This window comes from Gouania willdenowi, chromosome 6, assembly GCF_900634775.1.
Source record: "Gouania willdenowi chromosome 6, fGouWil2.1, whole genome shotgun sequence".
Classification (NCBI taxonomy): domain Eukaryota; kingdom Metazoa; phylum Chordata; class Actinopteri; order Blenniiformes; family Gobiesocidae; genus Gouania; species Gouania willdenowi.
The window spans coordinates 48,072,714-48,086,491 of record NC_041049.1 but is presented as its reverse complement, the minus strand read 5'-3'; the positions used below and the strand labels follow the sequence as shown (position 1 = coordinate 48,086,491).

At 39.0% G+C, this 13,778-nt stretch overlaps 1 protein-coding gene across 6 annotated transcripts in view; it reads right to left on the bottom strand.

Moving 5' to 3' along the window:
• The window catches only part of brsk2a (BR serine/threonine kinase 2a), a 234,185-nt gene extending 222,663 nt beyond the window's left edge, over positions 1-11,522 (bottom strand). For 3 of the 6 annotated variants that reach the window (XM_028449925.1, XM_028449923.1, XM_028449924.1), the window contains exon 1: positions 11,197-11,522. In XM_028449925.1, the coding sequence (XP_028305726.1) occupies positions 11,197-11,290 (94 nt within the window). In that variant the 5' untranslated portion in view covers positions 11,291-11,522. The remainder of the gene's footprint in view (positions 1-11,196) is intronic. The other 3 variants (XM_028449926.1, XM_028449927.1, XM_028449928.1) reach the window with 2 other exon arrangements.
• Positions 11,523-13,778: the final 2,256 nt, after the last annotated feature.

Sequence of the window (13,778 nt, the reverse complement as noted above, 5' to 3'; positions counted from 1 at the left end):
AAAAGAACAATTTATAATTTATTGAAAATGCACTGGCGACGCATTCGCTTTGGAAGGTTTCATAGCAGATGAGAATTCCATAACAAGACGGCATAAAACTTGCAAAAAAGTTGTGTAAATTAAGATGGCAAGGATAGTAACACAGGCTGAACCTGTTGGTCTTAATGCCTTTGTTAGCATGATGAGTTTTCATGGAGTGCAAAGGGATTTAACCAGGAAGGAGGCTTAAAGCTCTGTATTCTCTAATGAAAAGTGGATGCAGAAGAAGCAGTTTATAGTGGCTGAATCGCCAACAAGAAACGAAAAGAAAAGATAAAGACACCTTTGAGTCAGAGTCATTTTTGGAAACTGGCAGCCATGCTTTGTGGAATCAAAATATCAATAAGAACCTGCCTCTCTATAACTCACACTTGGATGCTGCGGGAAATCTCTTCAGTCTAACCAAGTGTTGGAAGTTAGTGTCACACAGACAAGCAGCAGGTGCCAGTTGTTGGTTTGTGACCAGTCGTGCTCCTCTATCCTAATTTTTGTTGAAATGTGATCTGCTTCACTTCATATGCCATGGCACATCTCAGGTGTTTTGAGCATGGGTGACAACATTATGCCTCATAGCCTCAAGAACTTACAACAAATCATGAGGCAAAGAAGGCTGAATACACCAGTTTAAAGTATAACTATTAGCTACTGTGACAAAGTTGGAACTAGAGCTGACCCATATGGACCAAAATTCATAGATATTTTTCTCAAAAAGGCATATATGATATAAATCTTGATAATTTAAACTCAATAAAGTCAATAAATATAGACAATTCTAGGTTCAATTTGCTGATGCAAAATGCCACACAGGCACATTTATTAACAAACAGCGGCACGATTTGTGCCACTTTTGGCTTTTTCTCCTATAAGGGACAGCATGTGTGAGTGAGTTTTATAGCGCTGTTCTGAGAAGTAGCAAAAACAGCCACTGCTAAAACTAGTATTTTAATACAAAATAAGCTGTAATATATAGGCAAAGTAATTTTCTATATCACCAAAGTAGGGCTGGGCGATATATCAACATTCAAGATATATCGGGTTTTTTCATTTAGAAATTTACGATACCGCCTAAATCAAGACATTATCTTTTTTAATAGTTTGTTTTGTTTTAAAATACTCATTTTAGAAGTCACTGCTTTTACTACTTCTCAGAACAGCATAAAAAGCACAGATGGATTTTTAAGTGCGTCCTAACCCAGACCTTACCCTAAACAAGCCACACTACAGAAGTCACTCACACATGCTGTCCCTTATGGGAAAAAAAGCCAAAAGTGGCAGAACTTGTGTCGCTGTTTAATAAATGTGCTTGTGTGGCATTTTTCATCAGCAAATTGAATCTAGAATGGTCTATAATTATTGACTTTATCATGTTTAAAATAAAGATTTATACTGTATATTGCCATTGGTCTTTCTTCTGGTAAGACCATTTGAAATAAAATCACAGATTTATATCATATATCGCCATTTTGAAAAAAAAAAAAAAAAATAGATAAATGAGTTTAGGTCCATATCGTCCAGCTCTATGATAGAAAACTTGATATACAGTATCTTGATATATTGCCCAGGCCTAATTGGAACTATTATTTAACAACACGTTAAGATAACACAATGAAAACTCTCAAATACCAGTGCTTGTTTATAATCCAACCCCATGCTGTGACCAAAGAAAAACTATAAAGCATTTAGCAAAAAACACAAAGCCAAGGTCACTGGCCCACCCATCATTTGTAGAGGATAAGGTACAGCAGGGCAGCATTGTGTGGGGGGAGGAACTACACGGCTACCCTCCACCCTCCGTTCTGAGCACAGTCTGCCAAAGCTAGCTGAGCTGACAGCATCTAAAGCTGAGGCTCCCCACATGTGCTAATCTCCCAGATTTAAATGGGAGCAGAGCACACGGCGCAGAGCATAGAACAAGCCGGTCTGATCCATGACCGTATGTCTGAATGCATGGTCTGTGAAGGCATGCAAAAAACATACATTTCCCTTCTTTTTTTTTTAGGGCATAAGGCAGAGAAACATTGCAAAGAAACAAAGACGGGCTCGCCTGCAGGAAAAGCAGAAAATATAAAGTCAAGACCGTTTCAAAGCCAACTTCAGACTCCAAGAGTAAGGGAGTGAGGAAAATAAAAGTAAAATACTGCTTGAGAGATAGTAAACAAGCAAAAAGAGAAGGGTGGGGGGGCGCAGAGAGAGAATTCCCTCCCAAATGGGGGAAGACTGGGAACCAGCAAGAAGCAGGGAACCATGACAACCAGACAACCAACCTTGGCAACCAACCCAGCATTCTCACAGTCAGAGCCAGACATGCAGCACAGCAAGGGTTAATCTGAACTGGGTGAGGGGAGAGAACGAGGGAGCGAGGAAGGGATGGGCTGCTGATATGCAACAAAGATGTTTTTAATTCACTATACATAATATACAAGGCCTCAAGTTGACAAAGAAAAAACACATGAAGCTACAGACATCAGGAGGGGTTAAAAGAAAAAAATCTAACAGGCAACAGTCAACGACTAGTGTTTCAGAAATGTCTTAACCACATATTTGCATTTTTACCATTGAAGCAACAGTGCAAAACCACATGAAATTGTAGCAAGTCCAAGCTCCACAAACACAGAAAATGGTGTGTTTCAGTTTGCATTCTCTCTGCTTCACGGAGAAACAAGCAGCATGAAACTCAAAATATCATGAAACGATAACACGTTACTTGAAATACAGAAGCTGAGGGATGGGGGTGTAACGGGGACAATGTGATAGAGTGTGAGGGATGGGCAAATTGAAGGTGTGTGTGCGTGCACGTGTACATGTGAAATTGGGGAAAATAACCACAACATTGTGTCAACCCTAGCCGATTCTTCACGCTGTATAACGTGACAAAGACATACTGACAGGAGATGTGCTTAGCGGGGGCGATTAGCAAATAATGTTCCAAAACAAATGCACATGTGAATTAAAATGCTCATTGATCAGAGATCAATCCAGAACGGCATGTATTTATTTCCTGACCTCCCATCTAAAGATTGAACCCTTCTCTCCTCTGGGGGGTGTCAGCCATAGAGAGATTAAAATGAGAGAGGAGGAAGAAAGATAATGAAGGTGATGATCAATACTTTTCCTTAATTAATAACCTTCGCCTAAGACGAAACGTTCTCAGCAGGTTCATCAGTTCATGCTCTCAGTTTGAGCTTGTTTCCTTTAGTCCGCCTCCTTCACTCTGCAGTCACTCCATGCTCCTCCCCCTCAGTTCTCCACCACTTTCCTCATCATTAATCTCTGAAAATCGTTGGCTACATACATTCCTCCCGATCGGCAATTCCACCAAGGTCTTGTCTGATTTACCACATGGCTGGATTCTTGTGTGAATGTTGATTGGCCGGCAGAAGCAGGACAGAATGGGACAGAGTAAAAGTACCACAAGTGAGACATGATAAAACCCAACGTCATTAAATAACCTCTGAACAAGTTATAGAAAGCAGGGTTCCCAACCTTGGGGTTGGGACACCATTTGGGGTCGCAAGACACTGGGAGGGGGATGCCAGATGACTGCTTATATTTACCCTTTCCTGCAACTACACCAAACATGCCATATTTTAATCTATTTTTTTTTAATCACTTTTCTTGAAATATTTTGTTCTTTTTAATGCATTTTTGCTACATTACTCCAATTTCTGCCATTTCTCCATCAAATTTCAATGGCTTTTCTGTAATTTTTTGATACTTTCAACACATTTGACACATTTAAATCATTTGCACCACTTTTCCTAATGTCACATACATTAACCCATTGTCACTGAACCTCTTTTCACCATATTTCATACTTATTTTTTGCCACTTGAACCACATTCACGATTTGCCATGCCCATTATTTGCCAGTTTAAACTAATTGTTCCTATTTTTTAAATTACCCCAACCCCCCTCACCCCATTTCTGCCACTTTAAAGCCAATATTGACACTTTGAACCCTTTTTACTACATTTTCTGTCCATTTTTGACCACTAATTTGCAACTTTTAACCAATTTCTGTGGTTTTTAAAATCCATTTTATTTCTGATTAAAACAAGGATTTACATCTTTAAGATGACTATATACTGTGGTACAAATAATTATAAACTTCCTGGATAACGGTGGATAATATTCAGATAAATAAATCAATGTGGTTATCACACATTAATAGACCAATGGACCATCATTTTTGCTGACTTTATAGATGGGCCTCAAAAGGTTTTACCCTTTATTCTCCCTTATAGATGACCCTGTCTCCACATGACTGTTCTTTAATCTTCATGTCGGTGTTGTTCAACCACCGTCAGGTAGAGTGGGGGTCCCTTGTCACTGGCACCTTTATTTTGGAAGTTGCAGGCTGAAAAGTTTGTGAACCACTGGTTAACAGGTCAAGTCCTAATATGACTTTGATGTCCTTTATCGAGAATGGGAATGATCTCAACAGGGAGGTCATGCAAAATAAACTATGCACATTAAAAATGATCACAAGCTGGAAACACTCACACCAGGCTGCCACAATTTAGGAAGTATTTCAAGGCAGAAGGAGCAAAGCTTAGATGCTCACTGCACAGACAAACAGCTGAGACCATGCAGAGCTCTGATCCAACTTGCTAACAGAGTGCAACACAGCTGGGAGCCACACAACCCTGCCACTGGGTCACTGATTGTCCCCCTTGAATGTTTGAAGGTGTAGCAACATGCGGACATCGCAGCAGCCATTCCTTTATGTCTTTCACCTTGCAATCTTTAGGTCAAACCTAGAATCTGTGATATTTTCTGGGTAAATGAGTGACCACATGAGAAATAGACACCTGTGTTTGAGCGCTACGTGGGTTTTGAGATCACAGAGGTCAAGGTATCAGAGCTCGAGCACCTGTTCAGCTTGGGAACAGAACCTATTACATAACGTACACTTAGTTCCTGTGGGTTTACCAAGTGGCTTCTCATTGACACATTGACTGGATCTCGCCGACTCACTCGTCATCATCAAGAATATTTTGCGCTGAAACTGTATGGATCTTCTCCACCCGACAGGAAATCTTTGGGAGTTGTTATCGATCTGACAGGATGCCTGCCTAACTATCACCTTGCTATCAATCAGTGTCACATTAACATATGTTTATGTTATTGTGCATGACACCAGGTTTTCAAAATGATCATCTGAAAGAAAAACCTGTGATGAGCATTACAAACATGCTAGCCCTCCGCTGGCTGAAAGATGGCAGAAATTGATGGATTGGAGTCCTCTTATTTGCATTGAAATCAGTACATTAACTGATACCTGCAGCAGGCAAAGACATAATTTAGCAGCTTTTAGTAAGATTACCAGTCAATACTTGAGTCCCTCTAGCACAAAGAACTTCATTCTCCAGACGTCAACTTAAGAATCAAGAGGCCTACACATCAACCTCCAACTCGGTCAATATTCAAGTCAAGCAAGAAAATAGGGACTTACACTGGATTAACACGTAGAGGTTTCTACACAATAGGATTCTAATACAGTAATCAACAGCCCTGAGAGCAAAGTAATGGCATAGCATCCAATGTTTTCCAGCACCTTAAGGAATAGTGTAGTGATATACAGTATGTAGTCATTTAAAGCAGTAGCTCAAATGCAAAACCTAAAAACTTAACATTGGCAAACGTACTTGCAAGATTTTGTAATACTAGTACAGTGCCAGTCGGAAGTATGCATTCATATAGTGGGCGCTTAAGGAGAGTTGTCAATTACGGGCATAATAATAACATACTCTGTAGCATTATTAAGGGGTATATTTGCAGGTGCAAAGTAAAATAACGAGTGCAATTTCCCTGGTTTAATTCTATGAGACATGCGTATGATGAATGTGTTGGTTTTTTTTAACTCATTTTTATATTTTTTGTTTTAATTATTGTTTGTTGTTGCAATTGTAGTGTTATTCTGGAGTCATTTTGTGTGTTTTTTTTTTATGTAGTTTTGTGCATTTCTGTTGTCATTTTAGTGTATTTTTTGTATAAATATTTAGTTTTGTTTATATTGAGTAATTTTCATATTTTTGTTTGGTGTAATTTTCTGTAATATATGTTTTTTGGAGTCATTTCGTGTGTTTTTGGAGCCTTTTGTATATTTTTGGTGCATTTCTGTTGTTTTGTGTACTTCCTGTATAAATATTGTTTAGTTTTTTTGTTTACGTGATTTGTGCATTTTTTATATAATTATTGTTTTTTGTTGCATTTGTAGTGTGATTCTGGAGTCATTTTGTGTCTTTTTTTAGTATAGTTTTTTGCATTTCTGTTGTGTTTTGTGTATTTTTTGTTTAAATATTTAGTTTTGTGTATTTTGAGTCATTTTCATATTTTTGTTGTTTGGGTGTGTGTTTTGGGGGGGCGGAGGGGAGGGAATCCATTCTAAATTCATACGCAATCAGTCCATCCACGTGTGCCTGCCTACTTTCAATACACTTCTCTATTGTCAGTAGTTAGGTGTAGTGGCAGGTGTGTCGTGAGAGAAGCTACAGTAATCAGGTGGACCTTCACTATGTAACATGTAAACACTTAGATCTGACTCAGAGCGTAACACTACAGTCAATACCACCTAATGGACGGGTGTCGTGACACAGACTGTAACTGGACTAAATGGGTGGTCCGTTATTCACTCAACACTCAACATACCCTGCACGCATGTCACGTAGACGGTGATCGATAGTGAAGCCCACCTGATCGATGTGGTGTGTATGTGGTGTGTGTGAGAGAGACTCTCACACACTCACACTAATCTCCTCCGTTGGTTCTCTCACACACGCGCCGCGAAAAAATGTGCAGCTTTCAACACAGCAGCCATTGCCGTCATAACTTCCGGGTGAGGTCTGTCCGGTCTAAATATCTAACGGTCAAACTAACATGAAAATAAACGTTTCGAAATGTCATCACCAAATGAAATAACAGTAAAAAAAAGTATTTTTCATCAAAAGAGAAAAGAGAAGTCCACGGGAGCTCACGCACGCACAGGAAGTGAGCTGTGCAGTGAAATAGATATAGATGGTGCGCGAGCGCCCCCTCACACCCTGAGGTCAAAAGCTGAATAGGTTTTCATTTCGGGGCCGTCCCAAAGTGAAATTAAATTTAAATAAACATTTTGAATAGACCAAATGACTCCAAATAACAGATACACACACTCGGCGGTATTTGGAACCCGTCGACCGAGTTTCAGGTCCAACTCGCACCGCGTCGGGGAGATATTTGCTCCCACACCACATCCACACAGACGTCCCTTGCTTTTTAGTTAAGATAGGAAGACAGCTTACAAAACGGTGTGTTTAAGATTGAAAGGTTAAAGATTATTATAGGATAAGCACAAACGTCCTGGCTCAAAACCAAACAGGAAATATCAGAGATGACGTATAGAGCACAGCATTGTGGGTTGGCAGGAGAACCAGCTACAGCGTGAAACAAAACCAAACCAACAAAAGAATGGCAACCTGTTAAATTTTGTGAAAAAACAGACAAAGGCAGAATTTACTGCACACTCGTTTGCACTTGCTTTGACTAATAGATGAGAACCTCTTCATGTTTGTTTGTCTGCAAATAAAAGTGTACTTAAGTAACGGCAGCCCCCAAGCGACTAGCTAATGCAACTGCATCAGCGGCTGTTTGAAGTGTATATAAAAGGTGATAAAAAATATTATCTGTTCTCCGGCCATTTGGCCTAAGTCCATAACTATACCGGTGTGAGGCCTAGGCAATATATCAGAGTCAAGATATAATGTGATTTCGGTTGTGGCAATATTGAAAACTACAATATTGCCTAAAACAATATAACATTTTTATTTTACAGCTTATTTTGTTATTAAAATACTCATTTTAGAAGTCACTACATTTGCTACTTCTCAGAACAGCATGTAAAGCTCAGTTAGAAGGATTGCCAATTCCATCCTAACCCAGATCTTCCCCTAAACAAGCCACACTACAGAACTCACTCACACATGCTGTCCCTTATCGGAGAAAAAGCCAAAAGTGGCACATATTGTGCAGCGGTTTGTTAATAAATGTGCCTGTGTGGCATTTTACATCAGCAAACTTAACCAAGAATGAGGGCTGGGCAAAAAAAAATTCATTTAATCGATTAATCGAATTTGTAGATAAAACTATTTCTATTTTGCAAAAAAAATCTGTTTTTTTGGACTTTTTTCGCGTTCCGATGTGAGCTTTGTTGTGAGATGTGAGATTTGTTGAGGCTATGTGTGTGCCACAGGCATGTTTAATGTTTATTCGCACTATGCTGAGATGCTAAGGGAAGAGTTATTATTTTTTTAATTGGTAATGTTATAGAATAAATGCAGTTATGTGTTGATTTCTTAATCAGAAAATTGAAGCTACTGTGAGTTGCTGTTGCACTTTTGCTTAATAACTTTTTGGTTAAAGCTTGAAATTGGAATGACAGAGCCTCATTTACTTTTTTTGGGATTATTTCTGTGCATTTCAACTCTTGACAAACAATCACAGCAATAAAGTTGCACTTTGACAATATATCTGATGTCTGTACTCATTTTTAAGTGCATTAAGAGTTTTTTTAAAGCTGGCCCAACCAAGAATTGTCTTTCTAGTAAGATTTTATTGAGTTAAAGATATCAAGTTTTATGACATGTGGTTGTATCCAATCAGGAACCAGTTAGCAGACTTTGTCAGAATTGTCCATGCAGGGGTCTGTAGATGGCAGTCATCTGAAATTACAGATACTGATAAGAAATAAAGAGTTTCTTTCTCAAAAAACAATTTGTACTGTAATCACAAGCGACAACTACCACACTCACATGTACCCCAGACACCTAATATTCTATTAGAATATTTATTATTTCCTCTTTCATTTGGGTGTAGAGACCAGAGTCGCCAAGTTTGTACTGGCACGCCTATTGCTACCTTTAGAAGCCACGTGAGTATGTTAGTGAGAGCCATGGGGACTTTGACTGCAGAGGGGATTAGATCAAAAGACCAAAGCAGAACCACTGTGGTGGCCATGTGGTGTGTGGTGTGTGTGTGTGTGTGTTAGGACAAGACCTAATCACTTAATGAACATGGAACGGCACGGCTTCTCTGAGCAACAGTCAGATAAACCAGAGGCCTTCCGTTTTCCTCCGCACTAATAATACAAGCCATGACGGCCTGGGAAGCCTCAAAGGAGATTCCTCTCACTGACAATACCAGCTGTCACTCATGGGTGAGGCCCGGCCCATGCGGTGTCGCTTAGAGTGGGTCGATCCAACTTTTTTTTTTTTATTCTTCTAGAATCCAGGGACAAGATTTGACAGATTAACAATGTTAAATGGACAAATGGGATATTATGCACAGCCATTAATGTGGATGGCGTTTGGCGTAGAGGAGTCACACAGACGCAAGTGACAATTTATTTTTTAACACAGAACACTCACACACAGTTAGAGCTCTGGCTGTGACAGGGAATTAAAAAGCTGGAAAATATTCACAGGAAAACTGACAAATAATCATTTTAAATGATTAAACCAAGGATTTCTCACTACTTAAAAAACAGCTGAAAGCATTGAATTTGTAAAATGTATATTGTGGCTCTTCTCTGGATAAATTATATATAAAGCAAGGTCCAACTACAGGAAGCCGAGATGACCAAGTATGGCATGTAGGAGCCATGACAGATTGTCATGTGAATCCTTTCAACAGAGATCAACGTAAATATACCTTAAGCAAGCAAGACGGCCACAATTGAACCTGCCCCAACACTTACGTGACTGTGAACATAACAACACAGTGATCTCACCTTATCATCAAACATCTGACAGCAGAAGGCAGTCACAGCAGCACATCTTCACTGTCATAAACACCCATTAGCGACTCAGGAAGGCTTGCTAAAATAGGCCTCCATATGTAAAATGACTCGTGAGAACACAGAAGATCAACTCGGAGCCAATTCTATAAGGATAAGAATGTCAAACAAGCTCCTGCCAACAGTTTCTTCCTCTGATTTTAATTGACAAAGCACAAAACCATGGCCTATGCGTTGGGATGATAGTTTCGTATCTTGTGGGGCAATTCCTTCTTGATGAAGTATTTTTTTTCTTCTTTTACTCTGCATTGCAACCAAAGACGCGAGCTCAATCAACACACTAATTACTAAAGAAGATTTTTGCTCGAATAATTAAATTTCCAGAACGGATACTTCCAAAGTACTCACACAAAACATGCCCATATACACATGGTCCACTCAGCGTGACCAGCCGGACCTGGACTGGGTGGGTGGGTGGGATGGGGGGGTATAAAGATTATTGTAGCCATTTTAGACAACAGATGGGAGGGAAAATCTACAGTGCATTGGGGAAAGAGGGGAAGTAAAGTCTACGACTCTCATCTTTTTTCTTTGAAGGATGGAAGAGCTTGCAGTGTGTGCTGCATCACTCCTGGTGTTTGCACATGGCTCAAAAATAAATAAATAAATAAATCCCACCATCCTGTCATCATCAATGCTTTTGCAGCAGCTACTGTACTGGAGCATGGTGGCATCACCCCCTTTGCATTTATGCACAACTTTGGAAACTGCAGTGTCATTGCTGTCTGATTTAAGATGCTCAAGCATGTGCTTTTTATTTCATTATTATTCTGGTAGTCCATGCATCCTTGCTGTACATTATGAAATCATATGGTGTGATGATCTGTCAAGGTGGAACCTTTTTTTTACTCCCATCTGTTGGTGAAAACCCACGTATAGCCTATATGGCAGATATGTGACTATGAGAGGAAAATCCTGCATGGCTCTTAACGTGTCTGTGGACTAAGAATAGATCAATGCATCAGGCAAATCGGGATTAACTGCGTTGTCCTCCACACGCGCGCGCGCACACACACACGCACGCACATAAACCACAAAGTTCATTTTGTTTATCTATTATACTATGTTATAATGTCTAATGTTGGACACGCACAGACACAGATTAAAAGCGGAAAACACGCCTCGACCATGACCAGGTGTGAGCAACGATTATGTGATGGGTCAGTGATGAGGGGAAAGCTGGGCAGGTGTTTGTAACTAAGCGCGCAGGCATTTCATTTATCACCTGCTGACACCAACCAACCCTCATGGCCAAATTTCATCTCTCGAAAGACTTCCCCGCGGATAAAATAGAGCAATTAGTAATGAAAGCTGTCCCAACTCACCTGTTTGTCCTTTCCCGAGCGTCTTTTCCAACCGGTAAGGTCCCACGTAATTGGCGTGTGGGGCACCACTGTTGTCTTTCCCGGACGATGACATGTCGATATTTTTTAAAGCGACTTTTTAATAGAGAAAAAAAAGATTTAAAGCACTCCAAGCCACCGTGGTCTCCTTCCTTCCTTCCTTTCTTTCTGTTTTCTTCCCAGCCTCACTCGCTGTTAGAGGAGGTGAGGCTCTGCTCTCCTACCGCTGCAGACCAGCCGTTAAGAGCCTTCAGGATCATTGTAAACCGAAGCTGCGCTGACACTGTTAGCCTGTAGGGGGAGCTAAAGAGTATCTACCAGTGATTGACAGGAGAATCAGCCAATCGGAGACGGGGATTCCCCTGCTCCTTCTTCTTTTCTTCTTCTTCTTCTTCTTCTTCTTCTTCTCTTCTTCTCTTCTTCTTCTTTTCTTCTTCTCTTCTTCTTCTCTTCTTTTCTTCTTCTTCTTCTTCTTTTCTTCTTTTCTTCTTCTTCTTCTTCTTCTCTTCTTCTTCTTCTTCTTCTTCTTCTCTTCTTCTTCTTCTTCTTCTTTTCTTCTTCTTCTTCTTCTTCTTCTTCTTCTTCTCTTCTTTTCTCAGCATATGTTGAAAAAATAAGATTAGATTTAAAAGAAAACCTTATAATTTCTTAAGTGTTGCTTCTGCAAGTAATATATAAACAGATAAATGATTATAAGACATAGAGGAAAGCTACAATTACCTCATTTAAAAGATTTTCAATATCCGCAAATGCAATGATGAATGAAATAACCCAAAGTTGGGGTCCAAAAAGTATTCATCCGATCAAACCAAAAATGTACAGTGTGCCTATTGAGTTATTAAGGAATAATTGGTAAAAAAAAAAATAAATCAATGAATTTGCAGTGCTGAACCCCATTGAATTAAAAATGCTATTTATTACAAATCAGCAAAACATTTTGTGACTTGACATGACGTATTCAACATTTTTTTATTGATGTATGTAATGCAATGTGATGTAATGATGTATTGAGCAACTGGTTAGACAGCCATTATATATAGAAACTCAGTGATGTTACTAACAGACATCCTCATTGATATTATTTTTTTAAAAACATTGAGAAATAACAGCAACTGAAAGAAGTGTTTGAGACCTGCGAGGCAAAAGAAGTTCCACAAGAGCAGAACTGGAAAGAGCAATCAATCATATAATGTATATGAAATTGTACTCAAGTACAAGTACAAGTAAGACATACATAAAAGTTGCTATTTTCTCACTGATTCCGACTTAAAGATGTGAAGACTAAACAAAACTAATAATTTATCTGCAAATACGGTATGTGTCCTGACTCTGGTTGCAATGAAACAGGTTTTTTCAAGCCTTAGATCTTTCTCCCTGTCCATTTATTTGACATTTATATTTACATATTAAGAAATGTAGCCATAATCACATATAACATTCACAATATATTAATACAGAATTTAATGAAATCATAATAATTATTTATAGTTTTAGTCCAGTCTAGTTCAAGTCATTTTTACATTTATTGATTTTGTTCTTTTTTCTGTTCTTTTTTATTCATGTACTGTATATGCTCTTTTTTGTTGCTTGACCATTTTTTAAAGCTCTTTGGCTGTTTAAAGTGCTATTAAAATGGGAAAATTACATTACATTTCTCATAATTTCAGTCACCCTGTCATTTTTTTTCCACTCCTTGTCTGATTTTAGTCATAAAAAAAATGTTCCTGATCTAAAACTATGACGACTATACTGGTTAAAAAAAAATGAATTATCTCCCTTCAACCTTTAATAACACTCATCATTTAAAGCAGTTTCCCCATTGTGCGAACAGCTGCACAGTGATCATAATGTGTGCAGCATCAGGTGAGTGTGTTTGTTGGTCTTCTGATTCATTTCACACCCCACTGGTCTGAGACCTGTGACTGGGCTCTGGCCTCTGTCTGTTCCCTCACAGCCCAGGAGAGTACAGGTGTCAGGGGACTCGTACAAGAGAAACGCTCACCCCCACAGTCTTATACACACACACACACACAACACACTGATTCAAGTTCACACCATGTGACCTCTAAATATTCTGGCGAGGGCACTGCGGAATTATCAAATAGAGGGGATTGCATCAACACCCCCACAGCAGGCTACAACGTTAGTAGAATATTTCCTATGGTTTTCCATTGATAGTCCTTAAATCTGTGATTTCTTTTTGATAAATTATTAGTAGATGCAAAATATTAGAACATTTACGATGATCAAGAACACAGCTTTTAGTTAAAAAAACTGCATATTTTGTATGAAAAATTAACCAGGCTGTTACAAGCCAATTATGCCATTTAAATGCTCGGAAGTAATAATTACCTCCGCCAATGGGGTAATATTTTCAACATGCATTTTTTATTTGTTTGCAGTTTATTTGTCTGTCAAAATTATGAGTAACTCAACCCCTGGTTTGTCAGACTGCTACTAGAGAAATCTCAGTAAATGCCTTAATATGGGCGGGGCTCCTGGTGCATTAAAAACACGCCCAGTCTATTACTGCAAAATCTCCAAAGAACAATCATGCTACACTA